The 18,641-nt window shown below is 48.0% G+C and overlaps 1 protein-coding gene across 4 annotated transcripts in view; it reads left to right on the top strand.

Annotated features, from left to right (window-relative positions):
• LOC116948802 (interleukin-6 receptor subunit beta-like) overlaps positions 1 to 18,046 on the top strand; it is a 103,443-nt gene extending 85,397 nt beyond the window's left edge. For all 4 annotated transcript variants that reach the window (XM_032965906.2, XM_032965907.2, XM_032965905.2 and 1 more), the window contains 3 exons: positions 2,461 to 2,557; positions 5,048 to 5,117; positions 5,581 to 18,046. In XM_032965906.2, the coding sequence (XP_032821797.2) occupies positions 2,461 to 2,557; positions 5,048 to 5,117; positions 5,581 to 6,513 (1,100 nt within the window). In that variant the 3' untranslated portion in view covers positions 6,514 to 18,046. The remainder of the gene's footprint in view (positions 1 to 2,460; positions 2,558 to 5,047; positions 5,118 to 5,580) is intronic.
• Positions 18,047 to 18,641: the final 595 nt, after the last annotated feature.

Genomic DNA, 18,641 nt, shown 5'->3' on the forward strand with positions numbered 1-18,641 from the left:
TGATTCTTCCTCAGAGCCAACATCGTTGACGGATATCCGAACCGGTCCTGGGCTTCCCCTAGATCGACTCGGCCTTAAACAACCATGGATGGTCCCGAAAGTAAAGCACCATCGGTCCTGAAATGTCAAACGTTTTAAAAACTGCCCGACATAAAAAAATAACAAACAACATTCAACGTATTTCTTTACGGATAATATTAAACATTTACAGGGTCTTAAAGGTCCGGGTGGGGGAGAGCACATGAACAATAGAAACACAGAGACATGAACAATAGAAACACAGAGACATGAACAATAGAAACACAGAGACATGAACAATAGAAACACAGAGACATGAACAATAGAAACACAGAGACATGAGCAATAGAAACAGAGACGTGAACAATAGAAACACAGAGACATTAACAATAGAAACACAGACATGAACAATAGAAACACAGAGACATAAACAATAGAAACACATAGCTAGAGACTAATTGTGACAAAGAGGGGAAAGTTAGAGACTGGGGCAAGGAGTGACTATGAGATGCATGCTAGGAGGAGCAGAATGCAGACGGCTAGAGAGAGATGGAGAGACACAGAGAGGGATGGAGAGTGATTTAGAGAGACAGAGAGGGATGTAGACACACAGACAGGGATGTAGAGTGATGGAGAGACAGAGAGGGATTGAGAGACATAGAAAGGGATGGAGAGAGACAGAGAGGGATGGAGAGTGATTGAGAGAGACAGAGATGGATGGAGAGACACAGAGAGGGATGGAGAGTGATTGAGAGAGACAGAGATGGATGGAGAGACACAGAGAGGGATGGAGAGTGATTGAGAGAGACAGAGAGAGACCGAGAGGTATGGAGAGACACAGACAGGGATGGAGAGTGATTGAGAGAGACAGAGAGAGAGACCGAGAGGTATGGAGAGACACAGACAGGGATGGAGAGTGATTGAGAGAGATGGAGAGACACAGACAGGGATGGAGAGACACAGAGAGGCATGGAGAGTGATTGAGAGAGACAGAGAGGGATGGAGAGACACAGACAGGGATGGAGAGAGACAGAGATTGATGGAGAGTGGTTGAGAGAGACAGAGAGGGATGTAGAGACACAGACAGGGATGGAGAGTGATGGAGAGACAGAGAGGGATTGAGAGACATAGAAAGGGATGGAGAGAGACTGAGAGAGACAGAGAGGGATGGAGAGACACAGAGAGGGACGAGAGATGGAGAGGGATGGAGAGAGACAGAGAGTGATGGAGAGTGATTGAGAAAGACAGAGAGGGATGGAGAGAGACAGAGAGGGATGGAGAGAGACAAAGAGGGATGGAGAGACACAGACAGGGATGGAGAGTGATTGAGAGAGACAGATAGGGACGAGAGATGGAGAAGGATGGAGGCTGGTGGGGGAGCTCGCAAATAGCTTGGCTTGCAGATATCGGGTGTTGCTCGTGGTGATGACACTTTGCACTGCCTCTCGCTGCATCGACTGGACATCCCCGTGAAGACACTTTATTTTGGGACCAATATTCCCCCCGACAGCACTTATAAGTGTCTCATCTCTCCAGGGCCGGTAATTTATGACCATTAGCCATATATAGCGGGGGTGGTTAGTGCACTTAACGACAGCGACAGTGTGAGGATGGAATTACCCGGTGATGGTGCAGGCCGGCTCGCCGCGAGTGGGTCGTGCATGCACGATGGCACGCCCACGATGATCGTACCGTCCATTGTGACAGTTGTCTTGAAAACGATACAATTGTGAAACGGAATTACAAAGCCATGGGACATTGATATCCACGATAATCTTGACATCGTAAAAAAAAAATGCCTTTCCTATCTTATCATTCTTCTTTCGTATCGCGTTTGGAAAAAAAAGCAGCAACGGGGCCTGCAACTGTATTGTTTATTTTGTAAAAGGCGTTCCATGCCACTCGGGGTAGCTGAGCGGAGTCCGCGTGTTCCATCAGAAGGACGCGTGGCGTGTTGGGCAGTCGTCGGTGATGAACGCCTCATGGTTTACACCTCGCCGCATTCGCAGTTTGGCGGAGTCGCCGATCGTTCCGTTTATGGAAGAAGTCTCCCCACAGCTTTCGTCTCCCGTGCCTTGTGCAGACACGGCTGAGAGCGGTCTCCACTGTCGCATCATGAAAATAATAGATGGTGTTGTCAACAGCATTCACATCCGTAAATGTATATTGGTCTTTAAGCTTTAGGGGTTTTTTTCCCCGTTAGGTCAATCTGCTGCTATGCAATTGTGTTTGCTAAGCAACGTGTGTGTGTGTGGTTGTCAGGTAGAACTTGAGTAACGGAACCTTGCAGAACCCAGAACAGCAGCAGGGGCCGTGGGGACGGGGAGAGACCTCCAGAGGCGGGCTGAGCACCACGACGCCTCTTGTCCATCTCCCGTGGATCTCACGACCCTCTCCCTCCCTCTCCCCGAACTCTCTCCCTCCTCTCCCCCATCTCACCAGATGACTGGAAGGTGATTGCCATGGTGGCTGTGGTGTGCGTGGCCGTGCTGCTGCTGGCGCTCTCCACCGCGTGCCTGTGCACGCGCTGCAGGAACTGGTACCCGCTGCCCCCTCCCCGCCCCCGGCACGAGACGACGCCCCTCAACGGCGAACGCCGCAAATGGGGGGCCCTGTCCAGGCGCAGGATGTGGGGGGTAGGGGGAGGGTCAGTGGGAGGTCGTGTTCGTGGCTGATTCGGCGAGTTGATTCCGGCAGATCTGGCGGATAAGAGAGTTGGTAAAGAATGGGGTCTGGCCAGTACTTTTCAGTTTCATTTATTAGGAGGTATAACCTTGACTCGGGTACAACCGCAACAAACAAAAACATGAACAAGAAACATCTTAAAGTGACTACACGCAACAGAAAAATCGAGGAAAAAACAGTAAACAAGGATCGTCGGTCCAACGTTTTGGTGGTTATGGTTGGGGGTTTCGTTAACAATAGCGGACGGTTGGTGAAGGTTAGGAGTGTGGAAAGTAAGTGCCTTTTTTGAGACACAAGTGACAACTTTGTGGCCGCTCGCGCTGCCGTGGCTACTGAAGCTCCTCTGCAAGGTCCCACACTCTGGTGTCACTCTTGGCTCAAACCCCCGAGAGCACAGCAGCTATAATTAGATGGCACCGAGCCTCGGGCCGTCCAACCAAACGTGTCACTGACTCACAAGGGAATGGGTTCCGCTGATTGGCCGATTTTACCGGAGGCATCCCGTATGACGTTCCCATCACGTTTGGTGGGGGCTCACGTAAATGCACAGAAACTATTTAAACTTTTTATTTTATGATTTAAGGCCCACTGAGCTATTTAGCTCTTTTTTCAGAAGCTACCTGGCCACAAATGTTAGCTAAACGTGGAAATTTATAGCAGACAAAAACTCTCAACGCACTTTTTATAGAAGGAAAAGGCTGATCATATTTCAAGTTAATATTCTTACCAACCCGCGTATCTACACTGCGCTTTTGTTTTCGCAGTAGATATAAAAAAAATTGTCAATTGTGAGTCCACCTGGTATCCAACCAACCCAGGGCAGTAAATTACAATTGTAAATTACAATAGTAAATTACAACAGTAAATTACAATAATTAAACAACAGTAAATGACAATAGTAAATGACAATAGTAAATGACAATAGTAAATGACAATAGTAAATGACAATAGTGAATTACAACAGTAAATTACAATAATTAAACAACAGTAAATTACAATAGTAAATTACAATAGTAAATTACAATAGTGAATTACAACAGTAAATTACAATAATTAAACAACAGTAAATTACAATAGTAAATGACAATAGTAAATGACAATAGTAAATTACAACAGTAAATTACAATAATTAAACAACAGTAAATGACAATAGTAAATGACAATAGTAAATGACAATAGTAAATGACAATAGTAAATTACAACGGCTCTGAAGCAAACGCCGGTAGTGCTGCCCTCTGTCGGTCTCTTGTAAAGTAATAACAACATGACTGAGATGTACGTTTTGTTAACTTGTTCATGTACCAAATAATTATTGATCTAGGAAAGCTATACCGAGTCGTAGGACTCTTCTTAATGAGGGTCCTGCATTGGGGTTTTATTTAAAAATTATTTCAGCAAATGAGTGATGAGTCGTGTTTATTATTATTATTATACACGTGGGAGGAAACCACAGTACCCAGAGAAAACCGACGCCTTGCACGAGGGGGCAACGCTCCGTCCCCGTACAGATGGAAACAGATGGTGATTAGTCTACTTCCGGTATCACCTTCTCCTGACGAGCCAGGGTATGGCACCTCGACTCTCATGGGAAGAGAATTTCACAGCATTTGTGTGATCCACCAACCCTTGCCTCCACAATGTTGGATTAGAAGCATCAGCCACCACGTGTCCCATACACACACACACACTTCATACATTCCCCACAACATTTAGAGCTCAGATCTGAGCCGTACTTTGCTCATCTCGTTTCTGGTCCCCGTGCTTCAAGAAGCACACAGCTCCACAGGCTAGGCATGTCCTACTCCATGTTGTCAATTCCTCCCTTCCCTCCGACTCCGGGGGGAAGTGATCGAAATTAATTTTACGAGATTGAACGCACGTGTGGGTTAGGTAACACCAACCCAAGCTAAACGTACATTCGTAATTGTACCCCATGTTTTATTTATTACCAAAATATAACCGTGAAGTTGGCCTAAGAGAGCAACACCACTGACCATTCTCTGATGACTCGTTTAGAGCACAGCCCGGCTCAAAACGATTAACTTCCTTCAGCAAAGTGAGCCACATGGCCTACTAGAAGTAGGCATGTGCTTAGGTGGCGCCGGCTTGGCATGGTAAGGCTGCCGGTGGGTTGGGATGGTGGTTACTCACTTCATCGGCCGTGGAGGGTTGATGGGCTGAGGCAACCCCAACACGGATTTGACCTCGCAACCTTCTGGTCGAGCGAGCCGCTCAGCTGAGAGCGAGTTGTGGAATGTGAATTAGAGAAGAAGGCGTTAGCCGTGACTTACTCATTCTGCATTTCTGTAAAGGCATTGACCGAGGCTGCGTTGTCTCCCCACAGGATCAAGGAACACCTTTACTACCCAGACTTCAGGAAATCTCGTGTGCTCAGAGACCTCATGCAACAGCAGGTAACTATAGCAATCTATCGCTTACACCTGCAGAACATAATTTACCATTTGCGGTATTTTATGCATTGATTGGCCAGTTAGGAAATTTTAATTGGCATATATGCAGAGAGTTGATGTTTTTTGATCTCCATATGATTTGCACTGGAGTTATCCAGCCTATTAATTGCCTTGTGTTGATCCAGTGTTTAAAAATGTCTCTCTGATGGGGCTTCCCAATCGTATAAAGTTAATTTGACTTGACATAAATTCGTGCGAATATGTTGAATTTGAAAACAATATTTTCGTGGACTCAATATTCTTTACAATTCTAATTTTAAATCTACAGATAATGAGAGAAAGGCCGCAGTGTGACGTGTGTTACACTCTAATCGACAACGGCCAAAGAGGCAACTTCTCTCAATGTTCAGCAACGTCGCTGGCTCCAGCCGACTGACCCCATGACCCTGACATCCGCCTTTACCAGCAGTCGCAGGGTGGCCACCGCCAGTCGTCGGCGAGCGACCTGGAGACGGTGGTGTCGTCCGTGGAAGTGGTGGAGTCCGAGTCTCCTCAGCTGCTCCGCGGCAGCTGCAAGGGCGGCGGAGTGACCGGCGCGCCGACCGGCGCGGACACGCGCTCGCTCGGCGGGGAGACCAGCGGCATCGGCAGCAGCCGCCCGTCCTCGCCCGACCGCCACACGAGCGACGAGTCCGACACGTGCTGCAGTAGCAACGCCACCAGCGTGGCCAACGTGGACGCGCTGCTTCCGCCGCCGCCATCATCGCGACGGCGCGAGGGCCCAAGGGACGGCTCGGGGGAAGAGGAGGAGGAAGAGGAAGAGGAGGGCGCGGCATCGCGCTCGCGCTCGCACCAGGACCTGGACGGGTCGGGCGAGGGCGGGCGCCCCTTCCTGGCGCCGGGCGCCGCGTGCCCGCGCGCCCACACGTGGTCGTGCTCCGACGGCGAGGAGCCGTGCCTCCTGCCGGCCCCGCACAGCGCCCACGCCGAGCCCTACTCGCAGGTCTCCTACCGCGACCGCCGTCAGCAGCAGGGCTGTCCCGGCTGCTCGTGGCGGGAGGAGTGCGGCGAGGGCGTGGGCGGCGACGGGGGGGTCGCGTCGCGTTCGCTCGACGCCGCGGGAGACGACGACGGCGGTAACGACGCCGACGATGATGGCGGCAATGACGGCGGCTTCACGGACGCCTCGGTGTTGCTGCGCTCATTCGTTGGGAAGCCCCCCGGTCCGTGCGTCACGGACGGGGAGTGCCGCTGCTGCGGGAGGTCCAAGCTGGGAGGCAAGAGCGGTGGCGGCGGTAGTGGGCAAGAGCAGGACGAGGCGAGCGTGGGGGGCGCGGACGAGAGGGTGCAGGCGTACTTCCCCCAACTCGTCACGGAGGCCGGGTACATGCCCCAGTGAGACGGCGGCAGGGCTGGCGCGCGACGAGCGTGCGCTACGCTCGCCACCACGCTGCTCGGGAAAAACACTTATTTAATCGTTCATGTGGGCAACGAACTTTAAAAAAAACAAGATCGAAATGCGGTGGACCCACATTTTCCATTACTCGGAGACCGTAGCAGAAGTACCAAGAGCCTAAATGTTCAGTAAGCTGCTTTTTCACTGGCTGTAAAGGTCATCTTTACAGAGAAAATGGAACCGAAACAGGAACAGGTTTTCCATTCAATCAGTAGGTATGATCGAGAGCTGGCAAAAAAAGATTGCCACTTGGCAAATGTTCGAATGCTTTGTGCTGAATTAGCCAAGCACTCAGGCAACATGTTGTTCTCATCAAAAATATCCAGTTACGGACGTAACATTTCACAAGGCGACGCAACTGCCTCGTCATTTGCACAGATCCTGTACGGCAACGCTTGTACGCGCCTTAGACTCTCACAATCCTGGATCCTTTTTTTTCTGACAAAATGTTTAAATTCACCATTCATTCAAGAAAATGCTGCTGCTCTCACGATAATGTAGCAGACAACGCCAAAGTGGCGACGACATGCGTGCGTCTCCAGCCTCTTCGCTCCAGAGGTCTCTAGTCCGACGTTCCCACTCATGAACCCAGGACCAACACTCGTCAGTCCTAAAATGTCAAGTCCTATGATCTCCGGCTCAAGATGTTCAGTCCAAACATCAATCACCCCTCGATGTAAAGGCTCCTATCGTTTCGTCGAAGTTTGGTATTCGCGCCATTCTTATAGCGCGAGGCTATCACGAAGGAAGACGCTACGTTTCACATAGTCAGCAGTGGATTCCCAGTGGGGGGCAAAATTGATATCTGTAATCGCTGATATCAACGTTGATATCTACGTTGATATCTATAATCTTAATGGAGTAATGGTGGTCAATCTTTTGATTTTGAGCAAATGTGAACCACAACACCGGCATGCAATGGCCTACTCATTCCGAATGATGTAAGGGGATCTTTAATACCTACTGTGAAGCAGAGGGCAACGTTTTTGTTATGGCTAATACACCCGCAGCAAAAACCAGGGCTGCCTGCCAGATTGGAATCGGGAAGCTCTGCACCAGGTGGCGAGCGCACCACCGCCGGGCTGCGTCATCGCCCCGAGAGTCTGTGCCGCGTGTCCCACAGAGACGAGGTCAGTATCAGCCGGCTTCCGACTCGACCAAAGCAATGCAATTACGCACACCGCAGCCTCTCCATGGGCCGGTAACGATTGCCAACTGAAGCAAAACTCACCCACTCTAGAGGCGAGGACAGGGCCTGGCGCTCGGGGGCACCGGGGTGGGCGCTGTACCACCCACGGTGGTCCCCCAAACGACACCTCTACTGCCACCCCCCCACCCCCCCCCGTCCGAGAGGATCTGGGGCCGGGCCAGAGTAACGGACGTGCCGAGCCATTCACGATCAGACGCACGCTTCAGCGGGGTGCTCTGCAGGTGATTGTGAGAGCAGCCGACGTGTGGAGAAACGCGTGGAGACGTCCAGAGAGCTGTGGGTTGTTCAATACAAACTCCGGTGTACGTCGCTCCCGGGCATACACCAGACATTTTACACTGTATTTCAATTAGTAGAATTGGTTTCTCTCAAATTCCGTCCGCCTGCTTTGAGGTTGGCGTTGGTGGGTCTCCGCTGGATGGCGGCGCTGCATACGGAGAACCCCCCCCGTGTTGAGGTCCTGCACCATTCTGGCGCCACTGAAGCGCTTGCGTTATGTTTGCGATGAACGGCACTCAGAGTCAATCGCTGGCCGTGTGGCCATTCGCCTCCGCGGTCATTTGAGGAGCTGTCCAAAATTCGGAATTGTGCTGCCATTCAAGAATTTGTTCTTCTTTCTTCCGTCTCGTTATGTACTTTCTGTCTCGTGTTCAGGGGTGTCCTGTCCTGTGTGCTCCACCTCATTTGCACCATCCCATTTTGTTCTCTCATTTCCATTGCCTTCTCTCATAAGTACTGTCTTGGCTTGTGCTGTCTTTATTTTACTGTGTAATTACGTAATGCTGTTGTGATCATTTTGTGTTTATTGTCTATTTTGCTCGTTCTGTCTCGTTCGTATGGTCTAATATGTTATCTGCCTCATCTGTTCCGTTAGCCTAAATGTAGCATGGATGTATAATTCTTGCATCGAAGCACGATTTAACGGAGGTATCATGAGCCTTAGAGGTCATTTGAATTTGACGATTCGACGCATCGCTACGTGCCTCGAACCCACATCCCCGCAGAGTGCAACCCACCCAACCGCGACAACAGCCGAACAAACGACAAAATAACAGCGACCAACCTGAAGAAAATCAAGCGCTATACAAGCAACGGCAACAATGAACGCAACAACAAACACAACAACAACAAGCACATATTCAGTGACGATCAGCCGACACGGCAAGAATTACGGGTGTTGTGAACATTCGTGTGAGTCACATTTGGATCATTGCTCCCGCACTGTTTCAGAGGCTGCTAAACCCATAATTCGAAAGGGAATAAGCTAACGACTGCTTTCACAGAGGCTGCTGTGTGGGGGACAGCAGGGAACGTCCGAGGAGGAGATGGAGCTGGCCACGAGGAGGAGACCTCCAGGGCCACAGCTGCGGCCGTAGAGGGAGGCCATGGGGGACCCCACATTGGTTTTGTCGTCAGTGACACTGTTGTCGTAAGAGGTTATATTTCTTTGGCATGTGTCGCACTCTTTATTTTTGTAAAGAAACACAAAAATACGGGATGCAGTCATTTCCGTGGATGCACAATTTATCGTTTTGCCAAATGTGGCAATTTAAACATCGCTCTGCAACCTCTACCGGCGAGCTGACGCTCTAACGGTGTCGGCGCGTTCGACGCTCGTGCCGACCGCGTGCCGGTGACATTTGGCCGAGGAGGGAGGAGGGCTTCGCCGCAAGAACACGGCCCGGATCGTGCGCGTTGCCACCGCCTCGATGTCAATTATGAATCGGAATATTGGCATGGAAAAACATACGCGTTCCGATAGTTTTCACCGTACAACTTTAGCCATGCAGTTTCCAAAGCCGTGGGAACGCGTTTTTTTTCGAATTGGTGGCTATAAACCAGTCACTGGATACTCGCTTTAAAAGTGGGCGAATCAGTGAGAGGCCCGTACTGAAGGCTCATGTCGAGTTGAGTCAATCTGAATGAAGTCATCACCAGAAACAAAGTTTTAGGAACGGTATCAGTTTTATGATCAGTAGGAGACTACAAGCAGTTCTGAGGTCAGGATTAAAAGCAGCAGCTGAGAGATCAGGAGCTGTGAACTTCCTGTCAGACGCGGAACTTGGAAACTTAAATCCTCATTAGTGATGCCCACCCTTCCTCAAACTTTGTAATCTTGATTCATCGCCGGCGCATCTCGGTCACAGCACACGCGTAACTTTGGAAAATGTAGCCTTCACCGTAACAATTCTCACACAGCAAAGGTTGGAGAACGCAGCTACGAGAGCCATTGGGTGGCCACGTCTCCCCCAAAGTCTGCACAGCTGATTGACTGGCTTCTTGATGCGAATAATACGAGGTCATAGGTTACCTCCAATGCCTCTGTGTAGCCAAGTGCAATGGAGTGGACGCATGCGTGAATGTATCACATGCAGGTGCCGCACAAACAGCGGGTTAGAGTTCAGGGGCATGGCAGCAGTGCTGGTTGTGTATCACGGCGTGTTGCTGGATACGCATTGCCTGCTCCAGCTGAGTTTTGCTCCTGAGGATTGTGAAGGCCGTTAACGACTCGTGCCAGGCTTCTTGTATCCAGATGATGATGGGTCAAGCAACTAATCGTTATGACTTGATGTGGCAAACACTTGCAGAGTTGTGTATTACAGGACACTGATGCCTGGGGTCTGAGTAATAAAGGACAGCATTATTGTAGCTAGCTACTACTACCCATGATTTGTATTAGCACAACGAGCTCTCGTGCGACTACAGAAAAAGAATGAATACATTTGTATTATTTTCAAATGGTTATTACGCTAAAATATCAGATTTTGGACGTTTCCAACAAAGGCAACCAATTTGTTAGATTCTGGTATGCCTTGTTATGTTCTGCCAAAAGCCCTTGGGAGTTGTTTAAATCATTATTTACGTAATGGCCAAACGGTTCTGTTGGATTTTTACCCTGTTCTGATTATGACCCATCGCCAAATGCATATAAGTGCTGGATCGAGTTAAATTCAATCCTTACACAGCACGGTCAATTAAATATTTAATGAAATATTACATTTTAATATTTCATCTGTCACTACAAAGTTATTGGATTCGAAGATTGAGATGTTTTAATGGCAGAGCTGAAATGTATTGTTCAAAATAATAAATATTGAATTAAAATTTAGGTTTTAATGATTTAATTCACTCTTATCTTTAAACTTTATTTCTAGTTTTAAATTCAATTACGTTTTCATATTCACTATCCTCTCACAGAGTTCAGATTTATATATTTTTTCAATTTCAGTTGTACTTAAAATGCAGCATTTTTATATGTCGTTTCATATCCACAACTTTAAAGATGTTAATATCGCCATCGTACTGTATGTGTTTTTCAGTTTCAGATTTCCGCACTTTACAACGGCACGTTGCGCGTACAGTACGCCACGTGTACAGTGTGTACAGTACACGCACAGCACGTGCTGCGCGTACAGTACGCCACTGTACAGTCTGTGCTTGCGTGTACAGTGTGTGTACAGTACTGTTGCGCGTACAGTACGCGTGTAGTTAGTGTTCCGCGTACAGTATGCCACACCGTATTTACTGCTGTGATCCACTCACTTAGTCTTGAGATTCTTTCTTGTTAATTGCGTTTTCTGACAGATATGACCAGGATATATATAAATAAAAGTTATGGTCGTTAAATTTGTATTATTATAAAATGAGGACAGTGTTCATATTTGTGGTCGTGGATATGGTCCTGATACACATAGGCCGACTCTTATAGAGGTTATCACAGGAGCTGTTAATTACTTTACAAAGTTACGTGCCGGGGTCGTTTCCTGCCTGCAGTGAAAAGTGTAGCCGCAGGGACGCGGCCTTCAAAGACGTTCATCCTGTGTGGTCATTCGTCTGCCACCGGGGCAGAAACTCGTGCAGCTTAATTCTGAGAATTGTTCATAATATAGGGGGGGGGGGGGGTGTTGGTTTAGATCGCGTAAATATAATTGTAAAGGAGAGCCGACACAAGGTTGCTGGGGGTTCGTCTTTCATTCCTTCCTTCAGTCCACACTCGTCCCCAGCCTTCCCAATCTCGTTCCCGCCAAGATCTCCCCTCTTCAAGCTTGTTCTCGCTCTCTTACATCTCCTCACTTGCTCCTTCCCTTCCCCTGTCACCGTCCCACACCCCCTCGTTTTGGTGGGAATCCTTCCCGACATCCCTTACATAATAAATGTGTCGTGAACCCGCCACCACCCGACACAGCCAATTAGTAAGGTTTGTCACGTAAACAGAACGTGCCAATTCTTTACTAGTGTAGTGTCAACGATTCAGAGACAGAGTTTATAGGAGGCACCTTCTTTATTAACAACTTCCACGGTCCCATCCACACACTCTCCACAGTAGCTCAGCCTAACCTGTACACATCACTAGCCGTCTAACACTGACGGCGCTGACTGAGATAGCCAACTACTCTCTTTCGTAGCACAACATCCAGTGGAGACGTTTAGCGACGCCGGCGACGAGACGAGTCCACTCCCAGCACCGGCAGCCCCGAGCCCCCGCTCTCTGCTCCTTTTATGCTCCCAGCGCGGCCCTGGCCCCGCCCTGACCACGCCTTCCTTCTCGAACCTGCCAGCAGGTTCCAGGCGCCTCCAGGCGGGGTCCTCCGTGACCCTTGCCCCAGTTCCTCCGCTCTGCCCACACGCCGTGCTCACGTCCTCACCGGCGTGTGTGCTGTCTGTCCACCACAGTTGGCGCTCCTGTCCACCAACCGGCGGTATTACACTACACTTGTACAGCACACCGGTGTGTTGTAAATGTTGTGGATTTGCTCTCCAACACACCGTTGTGCTGTATTAGTAATGATTTCGCACGTTCTGTTTACGTGACAAACCTTACTAATTGGCTGTGTCGGGTGGTGGTGGGTTAACGACATTCATATTTACGCGATCCAACCCAAAAAAAAACCTGTATTATGGATGATATTGGTCGCGAAAGCCTGCGTGTTAATCTGAGAATGTTGTTGACGCGGTCACGAGCAGCTTTGAGTGTGTAAAATGTTACGTGTTATTCGGTGTAATGTGATTGTGTATCCTAAAACATTAATGCACAGTCTGGTATGGGTTTGTGATTTGTGTAGCCAATACATCACCATGCTGATAGACTGTCACTGATTCTGAATGTAAATAAATGCAATATTAATTGGGCAGACTGTACCTCTAAACCTTAGCAACATCCTTTACTTTCTCCCCCTGCTTAAGCCTGACACACAATTAACCTTATTAATAAAATTTAACACTTAAATGCCTAGCCAATTGTAGGCCCCTAAAACTATTGCCGGCTTTCACCTTCACTCACGTATATCAAACACATACCTCGTTTAAATGAAACAATGTGAATCAAAACTAATATTGAAGCAGATCACAACAATTGGAACTTGGAATGTTTATTGTACATTACACAGTGGGGGACCTGTTAAAGTGCAGCGTCGCGAACACAGACCCCGTCGATGATCACTGCTATTTCACGATGTCACATTGTCTTGGCTTGTATGTTTTGAACTTCTTTCGCACCGTACGTAGCCAACCGTGCTAATCGGAGGTGCGGAGGAAGGACAACAAACTAAACACAAAAAAAAGTTCTAAAGAAATTATCCATAACAGTTTTTTGGGGGGTTTTACGCGATCTAACCCAAAAAAACTGTATTATGGATGATATTGGTCGCGAAAGCCTACGCCTTAAACTAAATAAATTAGTTTGTCAATCTTGATGCTTCTTTGCAAGTGCCATAGCTCCCAGTGGCTTCCTAATAGCGGAAGGAAGAGCGTTCCAGACGGCAACGCAGAAGCGCATCCGAAAGCGCCACGCGATGCACCACCACCGCCACCACCACGTGTTCCCCTCTGGTGTGTGTCCATCTTCCTCCCATCGTGGTCACGCAGCGCCGAGCTCCCACCCCCCTCGTGTTTAAAGGCCGGGTCCCAGAATTTCCGCTGCAACTTACAAAAAAACCACACAGCAAGCAATGCGACGCCAAGAACGGGGACGTGAAGCCAAGGCTTTTTTTTGGGGGGGTGGGAAGTGGGGGGGATGTTATTTATGATCGCAAATTTAAAATGCTGTGGAATCGGATTGCAGATGTAAATTCTTGCAACGTGCGGACGAGCATCGATTGTGAAGCAACTGGTTACGTGTGAAGCCCGGTTCACAGACAGGCGGCCGACAGCACTCAGCGGTAGATTTCTGAAGATTTGCCAGCTTCAAAGCGATCATATATTTAAACTGATCGCACGTGTAATAGGAAAGGGGTAAACAGGCCGCTATTTCTAAACTTCAGGAGGCGGTGATCAAAGGCATCCCGGGCTGCGTTGACGACGTCTTTATTGGGGATTCTCTCATCGGTCGCTCGTCTCGAGCTGCTGCTACTTTCGCAGGCGTCCGTCCTTGCGACGAATGATCCACACGCGTTGAACCATCACCAGCAGCACCAAACTAACAACACAGGCTGCGTGAACCGGGCCCTCCTACCCACAGGGTCAGAGCTATTTTCGTCTTTAGGCTGCACATTTCAGTTACAGATTCTATACGTGTTGCCCTAGGATTACTATGGAGCTGATCATATCAGCGGGCAAAATTGTTCCATAGCCCTAGGCTGAGTAACATGAACAATGCCATCTTATTCCCATCCAGCCCCCTTACGGAGGCAGCTGGGGTCCACGAACTTTTTGGCCAGGAGCCCTCGACTCTCGGGGTGATCATGTCCCATCCGTTGCCGATGTCTCCGCGAATGTTGTTCCTTGGCGTTACTACCACTTAGCGTCGGTGGGAGCCTGCTCCCCCATGCACTCGTTACCCAGACCTCGCGAGCCCGCGAGCCACCTTCCCTGGAGCCACGGTGGGCGAGTGGCCCTCGTGGCTCACCGGTGTCGGGCCACGACCGCCAATTTCAACCCCGAGGCCAAAAGGCCCCAATCACCTCGCCATCTACTGCCACGGTGTGGACAGTGTCAGCCTTGCAATCTTATTTCCCCACGCGTGTACATAGAGTATGAGGTATTTAGAGTGTTCATTCCAACTTACGGGCGGTATATTATGATGAAGTCGTTATCTATACGCTATATACCGTGCTATATATCCAGTGATTAGCAACGCGTTTCTTGGAAGATTTTAGGGGTTTTTTTAACCGAAAGACCTTTAAGATCACAGTATTTTCCGTTGCCAATTGTGCAATCGGTTTGGCACTCTTAGCACGCATCAGCGAGCCACGGTTGGTGACGCGATCGACGCCGCGAGTTACCGATGAGTACCCCTGGCGCGCATTAACACGACGTCAAATCATCAATCAAATACTTTACCAATTCCACATTCTACTTCGTTGGCAATATGCAATTTTATTCCGGAGTAAAATTTTTTTTAATCGTTTAGGTCATTTACAATACAGAATGTGCACGCGAATGTGCCAGACTAATTTCAAACAAAACGTTGGGTCGCTCCCTATGTACTTGGCGTTGGATCATCCCAACGACATCCAATTTTGAGTTGTTGGTGAAGTTGGTAAAGCTGTGGCTCGCCGATGAGGCCCTTGAGCGTGAAACGGTCGCGTTACATGCGCCAGTCGCCCAGGCCAAGACCTGGCACAACAAAAGCATCGCCAGAGGAACCTGTTTGTGAAAAAGCAACGGTGTTATACTTCTCACAAAATGTGAGCTTTTACGTTTCAAATGTCAAGGATTTATTATATGGTTAATAATGACGTAAATAAGTAAATAAAACTTTCAAACCTATTATTAGGTCATAGTTTTCATGAAAAAATTCACTAGTCCACATGTTTAAAATGCAGTTTCAAACGTGTTATTGTACAGTTTACAGTATTTTGTTTGATAGTTGAGCCACCATCAACATCTTTGCGATTATCCATCCGTACGGATCGTGAAACAGATGAGGCAATGTCAACACAAGTGGATTGTCAAGTCTAGCGCTAGATATCACGGGGATCTCACTCTAATTTCCGTTACCAATCCTGTCTGTATAGTACGCTATATAAACACACGTACAAACATGTAAGCACATAGAGAACGTTATATATATGCATGTGTGTATGTGGTATACACGCAGAGGTGAGGGCATGCGTTTTGAGAACTTCTGAGGTGAGAAAGGTTCTGCACCTCTGAGGACAAAGTCACCCTTGCTCTTTACCCAGTGCTGTGGTGATGCACGGAGACACCGTATAGCAGCATTCATAAATAGCAGGGCCCCTTGTGGGAGAAGGGTCCTAGAGACCTCCTTGGAATGTGAACTCGTGCAGGCTCGGTGATCATCAGCCCGACAGCCGCCACATGGCACCTCGCGTGTCTGCCACTCGGCAAGTGACTACCAGCGATTGAGGTTGGCAAACTTGTTACAGCAGTGGCATAGAGCGTCGGAGATTAGTATAGCCGATGAAAACAACGTTTATGGAAACGTGCGTTTGATGAACAATGGTTGGTGCAAACAGGCACATAACCTCGGGAAATCACGTGGCCTCTGTCGGTGATCAACATTGGAAGTTACCAACCCAATTGCCCACAATCAGGAGCAGCAATGGAGGTTGCATCTATTTTGGCAGCTACTATGGCTCGTAACAATTCCCCTAAAATTGCTTGAGTTTCTCGTGACCTTCGCAGGATTCTAGAAATGGTGTGTGTACCCTAAAGTGTATAGCGCATTGGAAACTGTGGGGTCACTGCATGTGATGTAACTTGTGCTAAGCGTCTGTTTTTTTCCACCTGCATATTTATTTAAAATCAGAACGTGTTAACCTCAGGGCGTGACAGAGAATGGCATTTAATTGTATCCACATGTATATCTAGGGACTCAATCGTCCGAGGGTTTGGTAGTGGGGTCGAGCACACACCGTGAAGCCTTCAACCACCTTAAGAAAACAATGTGCAAGGAGGTCCTAGGAGGTTGGAAGTGAACCTCTAATTAAAGGAAGGCTTCGCAGGGAAAGGGGTCGATGTGTAATTCTTGCCAAAGCAAGTCTCACGCTCTCACGCTCTCACGCACAGGCTCGCACTAAAATGCTTATGGTGGTAGATGGGGGAGACATTTATAGTATTTTCTATTTCCACATTCAGCCAAAAGTGACAAAGACAAACTATTTTAGGACACATATTCTTAGTTTTTAAAAGTTTGAGGATTTCTTTGTGCCGGTTGGTGTGATTTGTGAGGGATTCAAGTAAACGCGTTGCATTTCTCATTTGCTCGATGGCACTAAACGCCTCCATTATAAACCAACACCGGGGCCTCAAAAGTCCTGACCCTTAAAGCTAACTTTCAAATAAGTAAATAAAAAAGTGTAACTGTTCTCGCACAGATCAAAATCTGTTGTGAGAAGAATTAAGAAAACAAGTTTTGCAGCCAACTTAAAAGTTTGAATAATTTGGCTTTCCATGAAAATAATCGTGAATTTGGCATCCTGAAGCCAGCTGCAAACACTGAGGCCACACGGGAGTTTGCACTAAACATCTTCTGCTTCGGCAGAAATTACAACTCAAGCACAACATTATGATCATGGTTGGTGTGATCACACTGGCAGTGACTGGTTCCACGGACCAAACCACTGATCCCCATTCCTTTATTGATCTATTCATTGGGACAACCTCCCATTTTAAGACAGTTTCAAACGTACTTTAAATTACTGTCACCCTGTCTCCCCTGCTAGCCCAACAATCTTCGCTAAGTTTATTTTCTTCTTCACTCAAATGCAGCGTTTGAGCTGTGAGCAGCCAACCATAGCCAACATATGAAGCAAACTGATTTTGCAGTCCTCGTGACCACACGCAAAGGGAAAAAAAATAACCACTAAAGCATGGCCAATGCCCTCAACCCGATGTAGCTCTGCCACGGGAGGTGGGGGAGGGAACTCGGGGTGGGGGTGGGTGCTGACTCAGAGGCCAGGATGTTAGAGGAAGGCTCTCACCTGCACAGATGACACTTCCGTTGTGGTGATTGCGAGGGGAGTGACCTCCCTTGAGAGGCGGTCACCGCAGGGATTGCACCACGGAGGATATACGTCTCCGCTTTGTGCAGAGACGCCTATGAGCAAACGTCGCGATTTGATGGGTGGAAAAATGCTACGTCGCTACATTGTGCAGCATGCACACAGACTTAAGGCACACTGCGATGTGGCTGATTTGATTATAGAGTACAGTAAATACTAGAGATGTATTTTACGGAACAATTTTCTTTGTGTTTAAACCGTATAGTATTGTGTACAGTGCATTGTGTAATGGTTTTTACCTCAGTATAGTGGAGTTGTGTGTTCTGTATTACAGTCAATAAATGTGATGCCTACTACAGTTTACAGGCTTGGACTTTCATGTTTGATTCCAACATTTTTCATAATTGTTTAGTATTTCTCTATGAAATGGGATTAATTTAATAACTGAAAAAGCTGAGATTTGGATCACCCTAAATTTATATATTAAATATTATTTGGTGATGTTGCAGCTGCGTTGGCACAGGTGCACACACAAAAACAACTCAAAAAGGTTTTGGTGTTAGATCGCGCTATTTATAAATGGGTCATAACCCTCCACCACCGGACACGGCCAATCAGTAAAAAATGTGTCACGTTGACAAAAGACAAATAGTTCACTACTTTAGCCCACCGGCGTGTTAAAGAGTGAATCCACAACATTTACAGTTTGAGTAGTACGACGTTTCGCTAGAAATTACATCAACCAGCATCTTAGGGCGATTCGCCAGAATAGTGAAGCCATCCACCTGCTTCCGGTCTTAAACAGTGCAGGATGACGATGCTGGCATGTAATATCCAGCGAAACGTCGTACTACTCAAATTGTAAATGTTGTGGATGCACTCTTCAACACACCGGTGGGCTAAAGTAGTGAACTATTTTGTCTTTTGTCAACGTGACACATCTTTTACTGATTGGC

This window comes from Petromyzon marinus, chromosome 35, assembly GCF_048934315.1.
Source record: "Petromyzon marinus isolate PM22_M1 ecotype Great Lakes invasive population chromosome 35, UKy_Petmar_22M1.pri1.0, whole genome shotgun sequence".
NCBI classification, from domain to species: Eukaryota; Metazoa; Chordata; class Hyperoartia; order Petromyzontiformes; family Petromyzontidae; genus Petromyzon; species Petromyzon marinus.